This window comes from Lonchura striata, chromosome 6 (assembly GCF_046129695.1).
Source record: "Lonchura striata isolate bLonStr1 chromosome 6, bLonStr1.mat, whole genome shotgun sequence".
In the NCBI taxonomy this organism is placed as follows: Eukaryota; Metazoa; Chordata; class Aves; order Passeriformes; family Estrildidae; genus Lonchura; species Lonchura striata.
The window spans coordinates 43,012,046-43,036,245 of record NC_134608.1 but is presented as its reverse complement, the minus strand read 5'-3'; the positions used below and the strand labels follow the sequence as shown (position 1 = coordinate 43,036,245).

The 24,200-nt window shown below is 39.4% G+C and overlaps 2 protein-coding genes across 13 annotated transcripts in view; one reads left to right on the top strand and one right to left on the bottom strand.

The window, feature by feature from the left end:
- Positions 1-1,998: 1,998 nt before the first annotated feature.
- On the bottom strand, positions 1,999-4,001 carry RAG2 (recombination activating 2). The gene is made up of 2 exons (XM_021555118.2): positions 3,810-4,001; positions 1,999-3,669 (listed from the first exon to the last, which is right to left on the bottom strand). The coding sequence occupies exon 2, from the start codon at positions 3,660-3,662 to the stop codon at positions 2,055-2,057; it is 1,608 nt and encodes a 535-aa protein (XP_021410793.2). The 5' UTR covers positions 3,663-3,669; positions 3,810-4,001; the 3' UTR covers positions 1,999-2,054.
- IFTAP (intraflagellar transport associated protein) overlaps positions 3,992-24,200 on the top strand; it is a 39,404-nt gene continuing 19,195 nt past the window's right edge. For 2 of the 12 annotated variants that reach the window (XM_021555090.2, XM_021555078.2), the window contains exons 1-3: positions 4,226-4,513; positions 8,024-8,109; positions 14,916-15,071. In XM_021555090.2, coding sequence (XP_021410765.1) covers positions 14,963-15,071 — 109 coding nt within the window. In that variant the 5' untranslated portion in view covers positions 4,226-4,513; positions 8,024-8,109; positions 14,916-14,962. Of the gene's footprint in view, positions 4,087-4,225; positions 4,514-5,605; positions 5,666-8,023; positions 8,110-12,108; positions 12,390-14,915; positions 15,072-24,200 lie in introns of those variants that run through there. The other 10 variants (XM_021555089.2, XM_021555088.2, XM_021555085.2 and 7 more) reach the window with 10 other exon arrangements.

Genomic DNA, 24,200 nt, shown 5'->3' with positions numbered 1-24,200 from the left:
CAACTCAGACTGGGTATTGTTAGGGAATTCAATAATTATGGGCAGCCCAGTAATTGTGAGGAGTCAAAGTGGCAAAAGGGGAGTTTTGTTATGTGAGTATATTGTCCTTTTTTGTTGGTGTTGAGATGATGTGGCTTTAATATAGGTGTGGATTTTTTTAGTTGATGTAAAGAAGTGCATGATGAAGACATACTTTAATGACAATTCAGCTCTCTAAGACCTATGACTAACCTGCAAAAGGGGATATTGACTATTTAATCAGTTTGAAGGGACTTTACATGAACATGATATTAACTTACTCCTTGGAAAAACATACAGCACTATATACTCTGAGCTTACATAAAGTAACATAACAAAGGAAATGGGAAGTTGGCATTGAAATCTATGAATTTATACCCATATGCAGGCTGTAGACAGGGCAGTTAGGGTGATATACTTCTCCTTTAGAAGCTCAATCCAAAATTTAAGCTCCCTCAGCACATGAAAAGTTTGTAAATGGAAACTTTGTATGGTTGCCCTTTACTTTTCTTTGCTGTTCAGTTGGGGTACTAAGGCTTTAAGGGGAGTACTGTGCAGAAACATCTGTGTTGACAGGAATACTGTGCTCCACACACTGCTTTGTAAAGGAGTGGCTGCTCAGGGTCTGCACATAGTGATCAAATAGCTGACAGCTGCTCCTGTTTTTCTTTTTTATTCAGGGATCCAGCATGAGAGTTGGACTGTGAATACTGAGATATTATTGTTGGCTCACAAATGTTGAGCTGCTGGTATTGATTTTCTGAAAAGATGTTTGGAGCAGTAACAAAAATAAAAAATAATGTCAAGAATGATGAGGCTTCACAAATAGCCAATAAGAGAATCTACAAAAATCTTAGTAAACTCTTGGGCTATTCAACCTTGACATTGTCCTTTTCAATCTGAATCCAATCTTCCCGTGTTTTGAGAAGCCAACCGCATTTGTTTTTACCCTCACAGTGCCTCCACTGGCTCAATGAATCACTCTGAGCTGCAGTTTGCACTTCTAAACTTTTGCACTCTACACAGTCACCCTGGGAAAGCAGAGAAAGAAATGGATAGTGGAAGACCTGGAGTAAATGATAAAAGTCCTGTTCATCAGAAGGAATTTCTTCTGAAGTCAATGGGAGCTCACAGCATGGGCGGCTGTCAAGCTAGACGTCTCATCAGGCCTCATATGGACCTCCCAAGAATACGTGCTGTCCTTTTGTAAACTTTAGGATTTACAGTATTTGATTTACCCATGAATACATGAAAAATACTGCAGTCATTTTCATGATAAACTTTATTCTCTTACTACATTTTTAAAAATACAAAGAGCAGTTGATGATCACAGTAGTTTATAAAAAGCAATTAAATTTTTATTATGAGATTATTCTCAACTGTAGCCAAAACTAACATATAATCATTCCATAACTCTCAAAATAAAAAATTAATTATCCAGAATTAAATGCTCCATATGTAAGCTTTCCATAATGGAAGTCTCTGAAGAAAACTGACCCTCAGTATCTGAATATTTCATTATTTCTGACACAAGGGACTTAAAACCACTACTTTTGTTTAAAACCAGATTAGTCTCATTTTATTTCATTACACCAACATAAAACTAGAGTAATGCAGCTATAAATTAGGTCAAATATTTCTAGAACTACTGACTAAGATAAAAAATGTAAATGGGCAATATGTTCTTAATGGACAGATGGTAACAGCACTGACTACATGGGACAATGTCTTACCCTACCAGCAGTTCCGTTAAACATACTGGGGAATAAGTTATAGCCTAAAATTCAGCACACAGTTTACCAGCGTCTGCCTGTGTGTTTGCACAGTGCCCTCTAAGATGTGCTCCCTGTCTGGGTATTACAAAAATACACATAAGAGACAGAAAAAATTAATATGCTTTGAAATGTAACAAAAACATTGAGATAACTGAAATAAAAAATCTCTTCAAGCTTCAATAACCCACTTTGCTTCAAGCATTGTTGCCTTTGCTTGTGATTTCATTTCCTCCCAGGTGAATACAAATCAGCAGTGTAAATCTATTCAAACAGTCTCCGAAGAAAGGACTTTTTCGTCGATGTTGATAACTTCATGGTTTTCTTTTTGCGCAATGGTTTCATGGGTGTCTTTTTCAGGCACATCACTTTTTGGGGAGTTTGTAGCCCTTTATTAAGGTCAATGTGCTCATTGCAGAAATATTTGACATTTGCTTCTGAGAGACGTAGAAGCATGGTCTCTGAGAGATCCATACACTGCGCATGGACCCAGTGGCCAGCCCCACTGGAACACAGGATCATTGCAGGCTTGTTGAGTTCTGTCGAATAGAAAGGGACCCATGTGTTGATGTCAATATTGCAACTGGCACAGCAGGTGATCCAGTAGCCTGTTTCTGATTCATCTTCTTCATCATCTTCATTGTAAGTATCAGCATCGTCAGCATCAAAGCTATTGGCTTCAGCACTAAAAAAAAACTCCTCCGAATCTTCAAATGGAGTGGAGTCTCCAGGGTCTTCACTTGATGTCTGACTGCAAGTTTGTGTTATCAATTCTTCTTCCTTGTCCTCTTCTGCACCTTTGCATCTCAAAATGTAGAAATAGTTTGCATCAGGAATTATTTGTTTGTTGGCCCCTGGAATGCCCAGCAAAACAGACCCTTTACCCATATCACAGCCAAACCACATTCTGCAGTGTTTAATATCTGGTGTCCATTCCGGACCCACACTTTCAACAATCTCTATCTTACTATCTTCCAGAACTATGGTGTTACACGCCAGCCGTTTCTGGTTGTCTGAGTGGTAGCCACCGACAAGGACAAATTCGTTGTCACTGATCTGGGTCACTATAGCACTTGACACTGATATCCCCCCTGGCAGGATGGTGCAGGACACAGCTGGGCTGCCCAGGGGCAGATCAATTTTTAGCCTGTACAAGTTGGGGGACCTGGTGTTATTTTGAAGTGAGTGGCCTCCCAAGATGTAGATTGTATCATCTCTGGCAATCGAAACGTGAAAAGAAAGTCCATCTTGAAGCTCTGGAAGTATGTATGATGTACAGCATCCAAACTCAAAATCAATGAGAAACACAGATGGCAAACAGTCAACTACACTGTTCCATGTTTCCGTGGTTCTTTGTGCAAGAGGAGTATATGACCTCCCTCCAAAAAGCACACTCATGCTTTTTCCCCGGCTATGAACTACATTCATTGAATGCCCATATCTAGCTTCAGGGACATCTCCACCCAGGTCTTTCTCAATGCATTGGAACGTAATTTTCTTGCTAGTTTTGCTTACCAAACTTATAAGATAAATCTTATCAGAAAGGTCATTGTTAGGTGTTTTACCACCATGGATGATATAATGGTACTCATCAGCCCTTGCATCACTTCTGAACGTGCACAGAGCAGGGTAACGGAGAGGGGGAAGGTAACATGAATCTTTAGAGAAGAAGACAGGTTTCATTTTGAGCTCATTCTGCTTTATATCAAGGAGAAAAACACCAGTGGGGCAGGATCTCTTTGGCCATCCTTTCTGACCAAAAAAGAAAACAAGCCCATCAAAATTCAGGAGAGAGAAGCCTGGCTGAAGCAAGGACGAGTTACTGATGGTGGATACCATCTGCAGCGACATTTTGTCTGTTGACTGGGCCATACCGTGGCTGAGAAAATAAAAAAGACAAAACAAACAGATCAATTAGATCCTATCACAATTACTGTGATTAGATCCTATCACAATTATTTAACACAACTTTAACAAACCCTATGGAAGTTGCGCTGCAGTTCACTCTCTGAAACTCACAAAGGCACGCTTTTCTGCGTCTCAATACATGAATCAAGCACGAGGCGCGCACCATTTCCGCGGAATTTTGGGGATTTCGTGCACACCACGAGCTGCCGGCACACGGAGCCTACACAAGGCTGCGCTGCTGCGGCTTCCCGGGGCCCGCGGCCGCTCCCCCGGGCCCGCGGGCTGCTGGGGCCGGTAGTTCTGGCCGGGCGCCCGGCCCGGCCCGGCCCGCGCCTCCTTGGCCGGGCCGCGGGGAGCCGGGACCGGCGGGCTCGGAGAGCCGGCGGCGGTGAGTGCGGCCGCGGGGCCGGGCTGCTGGCTCAGCTCCGGCGCCGGGATTTCCTGCCCGTTTGTCGGCCCGGGGCGGCGGGGATGCCGGGCCGGAGCCCCCCGGCCGCGGCAGGGCCGGGCCCCGCGTCCGGCGGGTCGGGCTCGCCCGGGGCGGCAGGAGGCTCCGGCCGGGAGCCGGCCCAGGGCCCGCAGCCGGCGGGGGGAGCACGGCGTGCTGGGAACTCGAGTGCGCGTTTTGTTTACGAGGAAAACGCCAGCATTTGTTGAGTGCCTTTAGAGGGAGGAGGTGCCCTTGGTCTTTGCAGCCGTGCAGGATCTCAGGACAGCCCAGTCGGGATCTCGGGCTAGAGGGTGCCGTGCCGCGGGGCCTCAGGGAGCGCCCGTCCTTTGTCCGGCATCTCTGCGCTTTGCTCACGCCTTCGTGAGTAGGTTTCAAGGGGTGTCTTTTACTCTCATAAACATGTTTGTTTGAAAGACTGAAAGGAGTTTATGTAATCAGCCTGGATATTGACTGTGAAAGAGCTTTGAAGAGCAAAGACACCGAGGGGGAAATAACTGGCTGATTCATTGGCAGCATCCTTTGGTGACAGTAGGCAGATGCCCTTTAGCAAATACCCTAAGTTTTCTGTCCCAGCCTTTGCCAAATCCCCAGAATTTAAGGGTGTGAACGAAATATTTGAAAAAAAAACAAAACAACAAACCCACTACATTCTATATTTTAAAATGTAATAACTTAAAAATAATTAGGATTCATATTTTCATAGTTGCTGCTTTTCATTTTGCTGTGACAACAAAAACAAGCCACATAGCTGTTCCTTTTTAAGGAAGGATTGGTATCTTCTAATTATGTGATGTTAAAACGTGGGGGGATCTGAACAGCTTCATGTAGAGGAAGAGTTGCTGTAAAAACATAGGAACTGGTGACACTGACTACATCAATTGCTATGTTGCACCATATTGCTGCACTGCCTGCCTGCAAACTGGTATGGGAACTGCTGTGCTAAAATAGGGATCTCCCATGGAATGTTTTTCAAAGGTGAGATGTTTTCAGGCCAGAGCACACAGACAGGGTAGGCGTAGCCATTACTGACTCTATTTGAAAAACAATCCATGGAATGGCTGTCTTAACTTGTGGAATCATCTAAAGATCATGGTTGAGTTCTGTTCACTATATAGCCTAATGTCTCTGCCCTGAAGGTGCTAGTTTTTTCTACATTTGGATTTCTTTTTGAAGTACTGCACTTCTAAAGTTAAGGTTATAAGTTAATTAAATTAGTGAACCCTTTTCTGAGCGTGTCAGTATACACAGCAGGTTGTGTCCTTATTATGCATGGGGAAAGACCTATGAATTTATTTACCTTCAGGTGATATGCTAAACAGGAATCTGCTGCTTGTTTCTTACAAGCATTCAAAAATGGCATCATCAGAGGAGCTTGCACTAAGTTAGGTTTATTGATTAGATGTCATTTGTCTCTTCTTTCGTATTGTCTGGTTACTTAGCTGCTTTGATTTTACAGGATCTTTAGAAAAGTAACATCTTTCATACTGAAGATGCCATAAGAAAATTCCTGTTCTATGTAAGAAAATTAGAGTTCTTTATCTTCTATTTCTCCAGTTCTACATTTGACTGCTGCTTTATATTTGAAGTCTAACAACAGTATTAAAAGTGGCAAACAATTTAATTGGCATATTGGTATGCATCTTACATTTTTACACATACTTAAAGAATCTCCAAATAGGGCAATTATTGGTGTCCACAATATCACAAACTATTTCCCAGATATTGAGCAGTACTCACTTCTGAAGACCTCACTATCTGAAGAGTCTGCAGATACAGAGTGGAGAAAAAAATCAGTGAAAATTTTTTGATTCATAGACACATAGAACATACTGGTTAAGAACACTTAAACACACTTCCTTGTTTCATAATATTTCTTGAACTTTACATAAGCAAACAATTCAGTATGTAATGGAGGGAATGTTTATCTGAGATTTTTGGACAGAAGTAGCTCCTTAGGCACTGGCTGAAATTGCTTTGGCTTTTCACGTATTTTCCTGTTAATTACAGTGTGTCAATACAGTGTGGTTGCTCTTTGGCTATGCTGACCTCCAACTCTAACCTTCCAATACCACTGATTCCTCTGGGCCGTGCCTCATGTAGCCCTGAACAGCTTCAGGGAGCCCAAAAGATCTAACCTTATAAACAAAGAGTTTAAAGTGCTTTTTTGTGGCTTTATGCTCAAAACTGGAGTTGGATTAGCAGTGTAGCTAGTGCAGAGAGAAACAGACAAATGCCTTTGTTGTGGTGCAACACAGGATACCGGGGAAGAGACACTACAAAGAGTAAAGACAAATAAGAAAAGAAGTGGGGAGTTACATAAACAATTTCCAATTATGATGACTTGAGTCATGCTTCATCATATTTCGTGTTTTTTAGAAGGATTATACAAGTAAATGAGAATCTCAGCATTACTTTTATAAGCTCCCTATTTGGGAAGCAGTAGAGACTTGAGCGAGAAACTAAGCTAACAGAAAGAAAAAAACCTGATATTCTCTCTGTCTTTATTTTAAAATCAAACAGTATTTTGAGCAGGTTTTTCAGGTAAGAGTTGGTTATATGGTGAGATTATAAGGAATTCAGGTTTTGATGGATGCATTGGGAGATACATTTATAGAAGGATCAAATGAAGACAGAAGGTATTTTTTAAAAACACTAGTTAATGTAATTTGAAATGTGCTTGCTATGGAAATAGATGGACATAGATACAATTTTGGGTGATGTACCATTTCAGAAACCCTATTAGGTGTTCACAGAGAAGTACAAGATGAACATCTTTTAGAGGCAAGGGGTAGCACTGAAGGACCTAAACAGCAACTGACATTTCATATACCTTTGGATAGTCTTCCTTGTCTTCTAGCTTCTCCTATGGAAGCAAGTCTGTCATTGTTTTATATCCTAGACCCTAGTAAATCTAGGATTTATGAAATGTCACTAGATGACAGTGTGGCACTGAGTCACCCCAAACTGTGTTTAATAGTTACTGTCCTCTTTGACCCTATGAAGAAATGGTTTGTTCACCTATGTGCTTTGCCTGTTACCTGTTAGTTATCCAACAAAAATATTCTAATCAGGAGAACAATGACTAATCAGTGCTGCTGTTTAGTGTGACATCTCATATTTTTCAGCATTGGAAGTATTATTTGTAATAATTTCACAGTAATTTGAATGCTGCAAAATAATGAATGACTAATGAGTTGATCTTATGAACTGTAGCAAACACAAAGAACCTTTTTAATTTACACAAAAATAAGATATTTGAGCTGTACTGATTGGACACTGAGAGAATGAAATGCAGGATACAATGGAGTCTTAGCTGGTAAACACCCATTGCTGACCATTAATTAGTTTGCAGTTATTTTGATGAGAACACAGATACATAGTATAGAATTAAATTGATTTTGCAGTATTGTGTTTTCTTTTCTTTGACAGATCTGTTTTTTCATATCCAAAACAGAAGAGCATACCCCTAAAAGCAAGTGCTGTTTCCATATTACCCACTATCAAAATCATATCCATACACACAGAGAAGTTTGAAGTCCTCCATAAAGAAGCTTAAGGAAGGAAATCTTTTATGTAGCATTTCTCAAAATATTTTCTAAGTGTATCAACCAAGTTTGCTTTGGGCAAAACAGTAATTTAGACATACCTGGCTGATAGCAGTTTTTTGCGTCCTCCGCAATCTTTCTGTGTAATTGGGATTCAAATGTGAGCAATGTGAGGAATCTTCTGTGACAGCCGAGGGGTCTGTGGCAAGGACAGACAGCCTGATAGAGGGGATTCTATATGCTTAATTTGCAGATGTGCTCCTGAGAACTCTATCTGCTGTGGCTAACTGGCTGTGACTGGTTTGTTTTCTTTCCCCTTTTGTCTTTAGATGGCACAACAAGAAACCCACCAGCCTCCAGAAGCTTTAACTCTTTGCTGTGGAAGAAGCTCAGAGTGACAGCAGGTGCCTCTTAGGTTGTAAATATCTACAGCATAAGCTTCTTTATGGTTGAGTTTTTTTACGCTTTTTTCTTTTACACCTATCAACCTTGTGATCATCTTCAGAATTTTTCAGTGCTGTTTTAAAATGTAATTTAAAATAAATTTTGAGTTAAAAAATAATTTCAATAGGTAGTAAAAGAAAACAACTCTTGCTGATTGGCATACTACTTTCCCCAGGAATTCTCTGCTGCAAGTGGGCAATGACATTGAAACAGAGCAAAGGAAATGACAAATGCATGCAGTTCACTGAGTGAGGGCTGACTAAAAAGTCCAACTCCAAGTCCACTGAATTAATTAGAAATGTCTTTTTTTCTCCTTTGGTGGCCTTCTGATCAGACCTTGAAAGACTAATAAAACTTTGCACCCTTCTGTGGCATTTTTCATCAGTTTCACAGTGCTTTTCTCCAACACAAATAAATAATGAGACGCTGGGAAGTCCACTGGGAACATATCCTTTCTACAGCTAGCAGTGCTGGGGCACAGAGGATAAACCACTTGCATAACACAGCACAACAAATAAACAGAAAAACCTGGAAAACAATTACTCTTCATAGCTCTCTGCTTTTGTTTTCCTGGCCCTACTTCACCCACTCCTGAGTTACAACATCTGCTGCACAGTATTTTAGAAATATCTCAACTCCCATTTGAAACTGCTGTGAGAGTAGAAATAGAAAGAACTTGAAATAGAATTTGATTAGTACAGCAAAGCAAACACCAAATGTTTGTGAAAATTGTCTTGAGATGCTGAATAACTGTAATGCAGATAGGATGTGGTGATATTTCTCATCTGAAATACAGCAGTGTTAAGGCACTGTGCCCTGTGGCATCCATATGGGCCTTTTCTACTGAAACAAAGATAAAAGGAAGCTGTAGTGCAGAGCTGAATGCTGAAGGACTTCCCCTGAAGTTAAGGGCATTCAGAACACATTTATTTGTATTTTCAGTAGGGCTTAGATAATACTCAACAGCTTTTTATCAAAGTGTTTGATGTATTCTGACCTTTGTTTGGATCTGTGTCAAAGATCTACTGGCAAAAAAACAAACAAACAAACAAACAAACAAAAAAACCCAACCAAAAAATCCAAGAAATTTAAGTGAAAAATCCAGTCCCCCAGTTGTGTCACTTTAATATTTTACATTAATTTTAGACTTTTTTTTCTACCAGTTGACATGCCTTATCTTTAGAAATTATTTTTCCAATTACTGTAGTTGAGAAGATAGAGAAATTAATTTTTTTTTTGGCAACAGCATGTCATTTTTGGATGAGTACATGGCCTGTCTAAGCTGATCTTTGTCAATGACAAAGTGCTTTGGAGAAGCTGCAGCAAATAGCTTCAGAAAAACCTACATGGTAGGAAAATTATGTTCAAAACTGTCCTGGTCATAGCAAGAAGATCTTAGATTTCCATCCTAAATTTAACTTTATGTGAAAATGAATAGATTTTCCTTCACAATTTCTATTTTAATAACATGGACAGAGCTAGTATGTTTTCAGTGGATTGCTCACTGTTACGGAAATGCTTTATTTCACTTGGTTGTCTTCTTCTACAATTAATTTCTTAAGATAATATATTGTTTGCATCTTCTTCATCCCAAATCATTCGAAATTGCATTGAGATATTTCCAGGCTTTTCAGCATATTTTCTGCCAGTAAAACACAGTCGTCTCTGAGCTGAAATTTAGCTAGCTTCCTGTGGGTTGCAGTAATGCACTCCAGCTCAGCAGGGAAAGAGAAGACTGCCTTACTCATTTGTGTAGGGTTTGCCAGCCAGAATAGAAATATGCTAGATACTTAGCCAGGACCCACAGGCTGAAACCTGTAAAAAAGGGCACAGGGAGTCCAGCATCCTACAGTCTTCAATTTTCTGTCTCATCTGAAACTGACAGTAAATGGTATTTAACTTGTGAGGGAGAGGGCTTGATTTGGAGGGCTTATCAAAAATATCTGATTGAATCCAGCTGTGCTTTGACTATCAGATCCTGGACAATTGCATTCCAGGGGGCAGTGGCTGCAGCAGTTTGGATGAAATGTTACCCTTACCATGGACCTCCAGGCTGTCTTTAAAGGGAGCAGTACTCTTGAAGCCATTGGAAATTCATTAAAAAAAAATTCTGCTCAGGTATGGGACTGGCATAATAGCACTGAAATCCAAAAGGATCAACATGCTTGCTTGCAATTAAAGCCCTCGGATATATCCTTTAAAAGCTTATATGAGCTGGACAAGCGAGGCACATGTTTTTGTCCATCTAAAGGTCAGCTCTCAGGCTCAGTAATGCACTCAGGCAAGCAGATGCAGCTCCCATCCACACAAACTGCTGATGCATTAAGTGTGTGCCCTTAAGGCCTCCTGCTGAAGGCAATGGCAAACATCCAGTTGATTTTAACAGGATTAGCTATCATGGATCACATTTTCATCTCACATGAATTGTGAGATGTTGGAAGGAACCTCATCTGAAAGTTTTTGTCCTTTGTAACTTTTATGTTTTTTCCTCCAGCTGGGTTGATCTGCACCTGCTTGTGGCCAGAACTTGGTGCCTTTGTGTTTGCTCCTGGAGCTCTGCCTCCCTACAGGTGGTGGTAGCAGGGAGGAGGAGGGAGAAAAGCAGGGCAGTACAGTAGAGCAGGGAGAGCTTTCTTCTGTAAGTACACATTTGCAGATGTCTAGACAAGAAGGAGGCAGTTTTCTGTCTGTGGGAAAATGGGCAACTGCTTGACTCAAAATGTTTTATGTCTTTCTGAAGCAGGAATTCCCAGAATCACACCTTTCACCTGGCCTACTTTTAAGGCACCATCCTGGGATGTTTGTTAAGGCAGTAACCACGGCGCATAGCTAACAACAAGCATTTGTTAAGGACAGGCTTGAGTTCCAGCTTTGCCTGCCTCTTTGCACCATGGGGGCTGATGATCTGCACTGCAGGCTCCAGCTCAGCACAGTGGGTGTAGGAGTGCCCTGCTGACATGTGCTTTTGCAGTGTGGAGGAGGCACAGCTTTCTGGACCATTTGTGAGGGTGTTTCTGATGAGGCTGTGCTTTCAGGGTTGCGTAAGCAATTATGACAAGCTGCCAAAAGGGCAATCCTGTATCTTTCCCTTGATCATGCTGCACATTCCCACTGTCCCCTTATATGGGCAATCATGATAATATGGGTGGAAAGGCAGGTTGGAAAATATGTCTTTAATACAGAATAATACATACATTTGCTCTGTTTACTCTCAGGTTTTGTGTTGGTAGTTTATTTTGTCTGCCCAAGAGATGGACTGGAGTGGTAGACCAGGTGGTGTAGAGGAAGTAAAGGTGGTGGTGGCCTTTTTGGGAGCAGCCAGAACCTAGATAGACTTAAATTGATTCTGAGTGCACTTGTCTGCTAAAATCTCATTCTTTTTGCAAAGCTGCTACTTCATTGCTGCAACAATTTTGTTAAAGGTGTAGTTAATGTGATAGCTCTATAGGGAAAAAAGATGGGGCATTGTCCAGTGGTAATAGAGTATATGATTTAAAAATAGTGTATTTATGTTCAATCTGAATTTTGCAGATATAGATTATAAAATCTTGATAACAGGTATACCTAGTGGATATTTTCCATGAACCTATGGGCGAACTATTAAAAAAACCCATTTATTAATCAGCCTTTTTTAAAATTTGAGAATGACTTCTAGGAGAGAAAATAGTGTGAAAACCTGACTTGAACGTATGCTAGAAATGCTAGTAATTTTTTTTTTCACCAAAAAATTAAATTACGTAAGATTTTATTGAGACAATTAGCTTTACTGCTCTTTCCTTAAAAAATTCATAATCTTGACTTTTCTTTCATTGCCTCCATTGTATTTTAAAGAAACATAAAGCACTTAAAAATGCAACATAAACCAGGAAGTTTATATTCCACCACGTTTTGTGTTGTTTAATAGAATTAATCACTGTATAATTGAAATCATACTAATACTCACTTGACCTGCCTTTGTGATTCAATGCAGAGACTTCTGATTTGTCTTAAACTGCTTGGAAGAAGACTGTGTTTTAAGAAAGAAAATTGATTTTGCACAATCTGCTGATGATCAGCAAGGCTTAATGAGTGATTGCCTCAAGAAATCTCATTAAAGTAATTTGGATGGATGAGCAGGAGTGAATTGCAAAAAGAAGAAAGCATAGTTGCTGCTTGAATGCATCACTTACTGATATTTGACTCCTGAAGTATCCAAAGCCAGCAAAAGGAAAGGATCAGACACCCCTGCTTTACTTTCCTTGACACTTCCAAGTTAGTTTGATTCCTTTGGGGAAAAATGAAGATAAGTTTTTGATTTTAGTAGTATCTATTCTTTACCAAAACACTGCAGTAATTTCATTCCTTAAAGTGTATTTTTTCATTTTTTGGGGGATAATTTAAAGAGGTCATTTCCTTGAGGCTGTGAATTGGGTGAAGCATTTTATTTATGTAGAATCTACTGGTTAGCTTCTTAGCAAAGGTGAGAGTCTTCTGGTCAGCCTGGTTTCAGCTGTTCACCTCACAAAACTTCTGTGGCTGACGCAGTGTGGTGGTCATTTAAGAGAGACTCTGGAATAAAGTAGTGGGAAGCAGCAGAAAACAAAGTAGAATGAAAATGAAAAAAATACCAAAGCCTTGATGGATTGAGATAAATTTTGAACAGCCTTCTTGTTCCATCCATCCTAAGCACATGTTCAGTTTCAGGGGCAGTAGATATTGCCCACATACCATCATCTGCACTTGCTGTTATTTAGGGCCATGCTACCAGGCAGTTCTTGAAAATTGTTGCAAGCAGGGAACAGGCAATTCTGGTTGCCAGTCTCTCCTCTGTTGTTTGAAAGGGTGGCTGTTTTTCTGACAGAACCTAGGCTTTCATTAGGGCCTTGCTGATTTTTCCTCTCCATGAGGAGATGATTCTGTAAACCTCAATAACAGCTGTGCAGGGGAATATCTGAAGTGAAGTTTCCCACATTCTGTGGGAAGTAGAAGCTGCACAGCAGAGTAAGAATTGAAATACATGATTTTGGTACCACCTGGTCTGGGTGCTGAGTCTCGGGCTCATGATCTCATGGCTGTGATGGCTGTAGAGTATGGTTTTCACAGAGAAAGCTGTCATGCAGATGGTTAAGAATATGATTATGCCCCCAAAATGCATATTAACTTTCTAATTTAATCTAGAGCATTTTAGAGTGAATTAGTGTAAGACTGGCTGTCAGCCCTCCACTAACCTGTTTTTAAATAATTTTAATTCTTGGTGACTCATTTTTTTAATCTGCTATTTGGAATAGTATTTATTTTCCTTATGGGAATGTTTTTAAGTTTATTATGTTAGTGTTTGTAAAGGAGTTGGAGATCCTAGACACCAGACTTCAAAGAAAAAGTTAATAACTTTTTCTTGATTAGATATATATATTTGTTCTTTTACAGTAGCCTTACACATCACAGCGCTATTTCAAGTAATGGTTTTAATAACAATAATGAGGAATAGAAGGTACTGCTTGACTCTCAAAGCCCTGTAATAGACATAAACAACTCTGAGAGTCTGTTGAGTTACATTCTGCTTTGTCAGTCTACAGAGAGATTAGTAATGGTTGGATTTTTGTAAAATATTAGAAAACTTAAACTTTAGGTCATGTGGGTGTTCATGTATTTTGATATCTTCAGAACATTAGTCTTCCTTGGAAGCAGGCAATGCAATAAAATTAGAGCTTTATGTTAGAAGTCATGCTTTATTTTCTTTCTGGTCTCCAAACAATTCTTTGATCTTACTTAACTTCAGTATCAGGTTGGCAACCTTTCCTTAGTATTATTGAAGTTTTGGTGAGGAATTAAGCTTTCATTCCCAAAACCCACTTCTTAGTGTTGTGCTAAATTAGGAAAGGAAACAGAGGAACACATGCAAATCAAGGACTTCATGTATTATGTGTTCCTGCATCTCGGTTAGGTTTGTGTATGCAAACCAATTCTATTGGTGTGGACCTATGTGTATGAAAAAAAAGTAATATTTAAGTGTTTAGCATCATGCAGCTGTTAACATGCATTTAAACAGATTTTATGAGTTTGGGAGCAAGGTTAACTTCAGCAGGCTTCACCAAGGGCTGTGCAGGACCCGTAGATGAAGGTTAAGTGATGAAGGTGGGCTGCAGAGCTGTTGCTGTGTGGTTGGAGAGTGGAGCTTCCTTCCTTCAGCTCTTAGGATTTTTTCCCTTCTCAAGAATGGTCCTTGCTTTCCTGCATGGCTGTCCAGCTCCAGCATGCTCTCTCTGTCCTGTGTGGTGCCTCAGCATACCCACAGACACACTGGGATTTAACGTGTGGTCCAAAAGCTGGGTTTGTGGCTTTGATGGTACAGTGAGCGGTGCACCTGGAGATGATGGATTCATTCCAAAATTTGAATGTACAGTTGTGTCCTGGTTGTTAAATACAGCATGCTGATGTGGGGTGTCACTGTTTCTGGAAAGAAGGCAGGGTTTGAAAGACTGAACAACTTAAGGGAATTAACAACACCAAAAGAAGCTGGCACTTCTGTGGCCCATTATGACCCAAGGTCATAAATTTCAAGCATAAATGATCACAGTTTCTCCTTTTGTACTTAAAATTTCTATGTCCATGTGAATTTTGGGAGACATGTTTACTTGAGTAAAGTTCCACTGATGAGATCAGAACTTCACAATGAGAGAAGAAAAATTATACTTTCCAGTGCCCGTCTACGTGAACTAGGGATTTCTCTGTTGACTTGTTTTCTGTTGACTTGTCTTCTGCCTGCAGGTAAATATAGCTCTTCTCTTTCTATTGCAGAAGCAGCCTACAAAAACAGATATACCTAGTCGACTCTCAAGGTGTAGATGATCATGGGAGAACAACTGTTAAAGAACAGCATCCTTGATCAATTTATTAATAGCCATGAGCAGTCATATGAGGAATTTCTAAATACATTCACATATCTTTTGAAAGGTATGTAATTTCCCAAACCTCCTGTTAGATACCACAGACAGAAGGAAAGATAAAAGAGTGGTATTTAGTGTCATTGTGCTACTCACCTGCTTTGTGTCTTCGGGCAAATCTTTGTGATGCTTTTGTTTTTCCACTCAGCAGTGGGAGTCCTAAGGACAACTTTCTACAGATTGTTTCCCAGGCTGCTCTGTCTCTACAGGTGGTTAGCCATTTATGCTTGCTTTAGGGAGGCAGGGGAACATGCACTGTTCGGAAGCATAGATGTTTCCTAAGGACATCTTGCATTGTTTTGCTTGAGAAGTCTCCATAAAAGAAGAGCCTAAGGAAAGTGCTTAATAGTGTGAGATGGCCTGAGATTAGTGTGCAATTCGGGTACTTTTACAGCTTTACTAACACTAGCCCACTGTGCTCTGCCTGTGTATGTGCCTTCTACAAAGTGATTGTCTTCTATGATGAAACAGCTACCTGCAGGGATGTGGATGTTGTCTAAATTGATTTCAGCAAGGAAGGCTTTCAACACTGTCCTTCACAAAATCCTTGTAGGCAAACTCAGGAATTGAGAGCTGGATTAATGGACAGTGAAGTGGGTTGAGAGCTGGCTGAGTGGCAGATCTCTGAAGGTCATGATCAGCAGCACAGGGTCTGGTTGGAGCCCTGTCACTGGTGGTGTCCCCCAGGGTTCAATACTGGGCCCAGTCTGGTTTACCTAATTCATCAATGACTTGGAGGAAGGGGCAGAGTTCCCTGCCAACACAAAGCCAGGAGGAGTGGCCCACACCCCAGAGTGCTGTGCCACCCTTCAGAAGGGCCTTGACAGACTGGAGAGATGTGCAGAAAGGGACCTGCTGAAATTCAACCACGGCAGGTGCAGGTTCTGCTCCTGGGGAGGAATAACCCCCTGCACCTGCACAGGCTGGGGCTGAGCTCTTGGAAAGCAGCTCTGTGGAGAAGGACCTGGAGGTCCTGGTGGAAAACAAGGTGTCCATGGGCAGCAGTGGCCAAGGAGGCCAATGGGATCCTGGGGTGCATTTGGAACAGCACTGCCAGCAGGTTGAGGGAAAAGATCCTGTCCCTCTACTCAGCCCTGGTGAGGCACATCTGGAGTTCTGTGTCCAGTTCTGGGCTCCTCAGGACTAGAGAGACTTGGAGCTCCTGGAGCAGGTCCAGCAGAGGGCTACAGGGATTATTAAGGAACTCTCATTTAGGAGCATCTCACTTAGGAGGAAAGGCTGAGGCAGTCTGGTCTGTTCAGCTCCAGAAGAGATGAATGAGAGGGGACCTTATCAATGTCTATAGATATGTGACAGGAGGGTGTCAGAGGATGGAGCCAGGCCTTTCTCAGTGGTGCCAGCAATAGGACAGGAGGCAATGGGCAGAAACTGATGCACAGAAGTTCCACCTGAACATGAGAAAGAACTTCTTTACTGTGAGGGTAAATGAGCACTGGAACAGGCTGCCCAGAGAGGGTGTGGAGTCTCCTCACTGGAGATACTCAAGATCTCTCTGGATACAATCCTGTGCAAGGTGCTCTAGGATGACCCTGCTTGACCAGGGAGATAAGACCACTGTGGTCACTTCCAACCTGGCCCATCCTGGGCCAAGCTAACAGGTAACTTGGATGAAGGTACAGCAGGACATCAGATAGATGATTAGGCTGAAAAGATCTCATGCTCTGCAGATGAAATTAAAAGTGGAGCTTAACCTTGATCTGAGCATTGCTGAATTACAGAAGTCCAATTCTGTAGCTCAGGTTCACATTTTTTAACCATGTTCAGACAGGTGTCATAAAAATAAGTGCAAGCTATATATTACTCACAATTCTCTTTACCACTGCTTTACACTAGAAGTGATGTCCTCATACTATTGCAGAAGCACTGTATTTTTCAATTACAGCATGTGGCATGCCCCATTGATTGGTACTCAGAAGTCTGTTCTGTCCTTATCCTTCAGGCAGAACTAAGTGTCAGTCACAAGCATTGAGCAGAAAACCAATGGGGGAGCTGAAGCTGCCACAGAAATAATCTTGTGGCAACTTTCTGTCTCTCCTGGCTATAAAATATAGAAGAGAAAGGAGACACTGGGGGATGAGATAAGAGGATTGAAAATCTGGTTCTGGTCTTATGTATGATTGATACACTGGGGATAGCTCCTATCATAGAGGCATGCTGCATGTCATGATGCTACTTGCAAAAAGCCTCAGCGTGTATTTCAGTCACTTTCACTGTCACTGTAGGCATTTGCCACTAAAATAATATAAAAGGTAGAGCTTTACCTGAATCAAATGCTTAGAAATGCACTTGTTTTCCTCCTACTTTCATTTTTCTTTAAAAATACCCAACATGCTGGTCTGCATTGTAAACTAGTAACCTGTAAAAAATCTACTTAAAGCATAAAACATACATTGTCATCTAATAGATTTTTGTCTGTCATAACATTGGAAACAGAAAACACACAAAACTAATTGGATCCCATTGATTTCCCAGAATAACATATTTACAGAAGGTCATTTTCACTTTTGCATGAATTTGTACTAGGTATAGCATTGCAAGGCTATTTTCAGCTGAAGTTTCCATGTTATTCTTGAAAGCATTTCATAAGTGATTTATAAATTTTTATTCATATGCTAAATTTACACACAGTGAAGCTGTAAAGAATATACCTAGAGTAGAAAGACCCAAGCATCCTTGGTTGTTCTGGCCTAGCTAAAAAGAGCCTTTTGAGGCTATATATAGCCTGGAGTGACCCCCTGTGAATACATTAGGACCTTCTGCTGAGAGTATAGTTTAATTCTTAAAAATGTGGGAAACAAGATTAATGAATTTTTACATTCCTGACTTCAATTTGGCTTTTTACGAATTGCTAATATCCCAATCAAGAAAATCACATTTTTAGAATGTTGTCTTTTTATTGTGTCTGAATGTGTGATATTACCTTCTACTACTTCTATTCTTCCTGTGCTATTTGGAAAGATACTCTCTTAGTTCACATACAACAAGATCTGGAATGAAAATAAGTCCTTCTAAATTCTTTGTAATTGGTTTAATTATGTGTGTTGGGTTTAACTAGCACAGAGATGTGTTATAATTTAGCTGGACCATAAAATTACATCTTTGATATGGGTTTTTAATCTTCCAGATTTTAGTATTCCTGAAAATCCCAGTGGTTCTGTTTTTTAAAATGTGCTTAGTGCAGTGAGAAAATGAGAGTTCATAGACTAATTGACAAGTAAATCCTATAGTAAGACTATTATTTAATGTCTACAGATCTGATGGAGAATGGATAAACATACGTAAATATATTTTTAAAACTCTGATCTCAGCATATAAAACATGAACATGACCTATACAACTTAAATAAATACTATTTTAAAATTGTAGGAGTACTTGCTCTGTAATGGAATTTTTTTAAAACCCTTTTTATTGATTCTGTAATGAATGGGCATTTGATAGCTAGGTTAAGATTCTAGTTAAGTCTCTTTATTTTTCCTATTTAGAGCATCCAAAGTGTGTTTTTTTGTCATAGGGATAATAGGAACTAGATGAATATATGGGCAGAAGGGCTGGTGACCCCATGGGAATCTAATTTAGTAAATTAGAGCATGAGTGCAAGAAGATGACATCTTCCATACTCGCTGTAAAGCTTTGCAGTTGAAGGAGCCTCAGAAGAGCTGAATTTACAAAGGAGCGGGTGATACAGATTTCTGCAGATGAGGTCAATGAGTGGTGTGTTCAGAACTACACACTTTCTAGAAAAACTTTGGACAAAATCTCATAGAAATCCATCCAACTCTGCTTTTGAAAATATTGCCACAGAGGACAAAAGCCTCTTTCAAATCTTAAGGAGAGTGTTTGAAATCTGGTGCAGAGCTATGATGCTCAAAATCAGAAGGCAACATCTGCTCAATTTTAAAACTCAGAGGAAGAACGGGAAATTCACTGGAGCATAAAATATCTCATTTGACCTTGTTAAAAAATACAGAAAAAAACCCACCAAATGGTCCAAGCTTCAAAATTTTCATATAGAAAATTTTAAATTACTCCTCTCCCACTTCTAAAAGTACAGGATTAGGGATTGTTCAGCTGGATAGGAAAATGCTACCATGGACAAAATTCTTACCCAAATCCAAGTTAAGATTTGCATTTTTTTTCATGATTCTGGGCATTTGACTGCTAGGATTAAATGAATTCCATTCATGCTGTTAGTTTTGCTGTATTTCATATACCTCCCACTGCTTGGGAGTTTGATGAAGTCCAGGGACCTTATTTAGACCCATCTAAGCAAGCCACAGCTTGGATTGAAACTTCTTAGCCTTGGTGCTGTTGTTTTGATGCCTCTGCTGAACAAACTGTCAAGTGGAGGAAGTTTGGAAGTGACTGATCACTTCTGTGCTTACAGGTGGCATGCCAGGGCCATATTCTGTGTTGTGCTCAGATTAACTAAATTCCCCAGTGAAAGCTGGGCAAGGTATTCAGTTCACAGTCCATTTGACTGTAGCTGTCTGCTTCCTTTTTACATTAACCACATTTAGGAAAAACAACAACCTTAAGCTTCCCATATAAGTGTCAGTGGGGGCACTTTACAAATGTCAGTCTTCACAGCAGAAAGCATACCAGAGAACTATATGAGAAGTGACAGTGAATGTGCTTTTATTTAAAAATGGACCAGTAGGACAATGCTAACCCCAAGAGAAATTTCAACCTATGAGTAGATTTGCCAATAAAAGCAACTAGACAGTTCAGTAAAATGAATTAAATTAATCTGTCATCCCCAGGGAACTTAAACAGGGCATGAAATAGGGAAACAGCGTCAATTCAGAGCTTTTTATTGATGTGTTGTGCTGGATCATTTGAAAGAATTGGTTGGGAGACAAAATTTGCAATTTTCTATTGATCATAAATTCAGTAGCTATCTCTTTGTAGCCTTTATTCAATATAGTATAAAATCAAATGCCATACAGAGCCCCTAAATGTAAAAAAAAATCCCAGACATAGAAATGTAAACTTAATAGATTATTTTTGCAATAATAACTGATCTGTTTTATGGATATTTGTTGTCCTGGTATTTGCTCTGCAACATACTTCATCTCAATTGTATAGACAGATAAAAACAGGCTGAAAGAAGGGAAATGACTTGTGCATTTGCAGAGTAGCTCAGTGCCAGCACCAGATAAGTATAGAGTCACTCAGCCTCCTGAAACTGGAACAGCCTTTGAACAGTAGTGCTTCCCTGATAGCAATTATTTGTTTTCTGTGATGCCTTTATTACTAAACAATTTCTGAAGAGTATTTCAGATTTAAAAAACCCATGTATTTTCATTCTCTTACATAACTGAGATTCTTTAGAACATCAAAAGGGAAATATTTAGTAATTTTCTTGTTGATCCTTTGCTAGAAGTTCTATCCTACAGGGGCATATTGGTAGTGATTGAACTCTGATAATATAAAAAGTAGTAACACCAAGTGAATTTTGCTGTACTTCATTACCTTGTCTAGAAAAGCATCAAAGTGCACTAAATGCAGCTCTTGGCTTAGTTTCGTGTATTGCAGTGAGCTGAGGAAGCCTTTCCACATGTGGGAAGGACACAAAGTAAATAATGTCAGAGATCAAAGTTATGTATAAATGACTCAACAGGACAATCAGAAAGAGAAGTACCAATTTAGTGCTGAACTCTTTGTAGAATTAGGTACTTTTCAGTGTTCAGTATAAAATTAAATAGAAATGCCTAATTTCAAGAAAGTAGGCACTTGCCTTTAAAAAAATGGTAAGTCAGGTCTTTTAGGGATGCCTTAATGTTGTGATTATAATGTCCAAATTCTAGCATTTTCAAAAGTCTTGGGCTTTCTGACAGTAAATTTTATTCCCACCTGCTGTCATCTTTTTTACATTACTTGTTAAGAAAGGAATACTTTGTATGAAGATGTCAGATGCTTTTCATTATATGCAATTTGCTTGTTTCTTACAGCGCTTACTTACTTGCCTCTTAGTGCTGAATTCTTCTAGGATGCAAGCGCACAGAAAGTCTTCAAGATTGATTCTGCCCTGATTTATTAGTACATCACATGCTCTTTTAAAGTGCTCCCAACATATGTATTTAATGTCGTTTCTTTGTGCTGAGGAGGTCTTTAAGCAAATTTGCAGTTTCTTTGACTGTAAAAAGAAAAATCAAAAAGCCAAGCATTTAAGACATAAACTCAAAAGGTTCAAAGTATGGCTTAGTATAACCCAAACTCAGAAAGAAGTCCGGAGTTCTTGTACATCTGTTGAAACAAGATTTTGCTTGTACAAGCTACTGAAATGATAAAGTGCACATTTGCCTTGCTATTTAATTCACAGCATTAGTATTCAAATGGAGAAGGTATCCAGCAGCAGCACTGCTGAGCTGTGAAAGAATTATATGATTTTTTAAATGATCAGATGGAATGAACGAGGAATAAACAGGAAATACCACCCCTTTTCTAACACTGAGACTATCAAAAGCATGACAGAGACATAGATATGGATACATATAAACACTACATAAAACCAGAACACATATGTTCTATTAAGTACAAAAGGAGAGATACTGGTACAATAAAAAAAACCCTAAATTTTTGAAAATAAGGAGCTCAGTTAATTTTAGAGAAGTATTGCTCTACATTAACCTAGAGCAGGTCTGTGAGAGTGGCTGAAATATACTTGAAGGAGCAGTCATTCACCATTCCCCTGAAGGAGCACATAAAAAAATCCTTTCCTATCTTATTTTTAAAACATACTACAATAATTATCCAAAAATGGCAGTCAAAAGTAACTATTCGGACTTAAGAGTTTACCCTTTTAGGTTACAGTTAGTCCCACTGAAATTACTTGTCCCAGTCCATGGAATAGGTATTTATCCTGGCTGAGGAGATAATACAGTGAAATTTCCTTAAGAATTGGGTAAATTTAAATTAAAAAATCAAGCCCATATTACTGATTATAGTAAAACTTGACCTTCCCTGAAGGGGAAAAAAGAAAAGCTAAACAATACTTTGTGCTGATTGTTATTTAATCAGGCTAAGATCAAAGACATTAGGGGAAATGGCTGCACCAGCTGAATTTTTGTGTTACAAATATTAATTTGCACACAGAAGTAAATGTTTTAGGCAAGTTATTTGCTGTAAAGGAGTTCTGCTTGCTTAGTACTACTCTGAGATCACTGCCATTGAAATTAGTGTCGATTTTGATGGAGTAAGATTGGAATGTACCTTACAGGAGTTCAGATAGTAATGGGATAGACAATGCAGATGCTGAGTGTGGGCAGATATGGTACAATATCTGGAAAACATCCACTGCCTTTTTGGCTGACATCAGGAGGCTGAGCACTTAGACTCTCAAAATATAGCTACATGATGAAATTTAGGTGCCTGAATTACACCTGAATCACTCTTAATTTTGGACAGGCATGGAGGATTCTTATACTGAAATCCTCCAGGTACATACTATATGGAATAGTTCTTGTGTTGAAAAGTCAAACTTCATTGATATACAGCAATTTATACATAGAAATATATGGAAACAGAAAGGTATCTGGTTGACATAAATCAAAATGTCTTTTTTAGGCGTTTAGGCTAAGTAACTTTAAAACACTATGTATTGTATGTTGTATTCCCAGCAGGACAATATACAAGCATAGGGAGGCTGCAAGTTTTGTTAGGGTCACTGTGTCATAGAGTTACTGCAGAAAATGTGGGAGCTGCTTTGAGTTAACAAAAATTAAGAAAAGGTTCTAAAAAATATCTTCTCAGAAAACTGGATTTTTAGCCTTGAAATTTCTTGTTTTCCTCTTACAGCTTGTAATTTAGGGTAAATGAATGCAGTGCTGTACAATGGTTAACATAGTCGCAAATAGTTAAATACAGGTAGTTCTAGAGTGTGTTACCACCTGTGAACATGTCAAAGTGGTATTTTATGGAAACATTTCAGTGACAGCCTTTTCTTGTTTTAAAATGTTTGCTGATGGTGTGTTTGAAGAATGGAGAAAGTGAATGAACATGACATTTGTATTTGTTATCTCTGCTCAAGACAGTTATTATCGTACTGTAATTTTTTTTTTTTTTCTGTTCAGGAGTTCTGCAGAAAGACACTGTAATATTTGAATTCCAGGTTTTCAATCAAAGCATAATTTGGAAGAGATTTAAGGGATTCATAGGCCTTCTGCTGGCCCTCAGTCCAGGATTTGAGGACAAAAAAAGTAAACTGGAACTTAAAATAGTAGCTTTGTTCTATGTTGTTTTTTTTTTTTAATAACTAAAGGGGCCTGTTTCTAAATCTCAACAAGTTTGTTTTTGAAAAGAATTAATCCAATTGAAAAAAGTGGGAAGTACTTGTTAGTTTGAATTGTTTTGTCCAGTGTATTATCCAAGCCAGGTATTCTATGGTATGTGATTGATTGCTGTGTCTGGTCTGGCTCTGAAATGCTTCAGGCCATGAGAATTTTATCATTCTTCTGGGGCTACTATGTCATCTGAGAGATTTCACTGACAGTAAGTTTTTCCTGATAATACAGGTAGCTCTCTTCTCTGGTTTTGTGATAAGTGACTCCATTACTCTTTGAAATATGTGGGTAATCACTAGACATTCTCAAAAAATTCCTGTCCAGATTGGAAGACAAAGAGAATTTTAGGCAATATATAGAACAGATAGCAGGAGAGAAAATAATTTATCAAGTTGGATATCCTTTTTGATTGAAACATGTTTCTGAAGTCTGCACCATACTTGTAGTGACACTCAATTATGATGGATACTGCCCTTGAGAGACTCAGATGTACTTTTCTAGAGATCTAAGTTGGCTTGTTATTTCATTTTTAAGATACTGACAGTGAAATGACTAAAAAGTGAGACAGAATCTGTCTGCAGAATAAATATGTGAATCTTTATATCATTTCAGCTTTCTTCCTCTGCTATATTTTGTTGTGTTTGTATCCCTTATTTTTGATTTTTATCACATATTGTGAAGACCAGTGTTCTACAACAGGATCCTGGCAGGTTGAGAGCTGTGACTGTGAATAATTAGTCAATTATCACTTAGTCAGGAGAAAGGCAGAGTGATCCTCTTGCTGGCTTGAATGTGAGCCTTACTTCTTCCCTTTCTCTTCAAAAAGTAAGGACAGA

What these genes read in the sequence shown, in the direction of transcription:
- RAG2 (XM_021555118.2), bottom strand. Translation starts at nt 3,662, where the DNA reads ATGGCCCAGTCAACAGACAAAATGTCGCTGCAGATGGTATCCACCATC.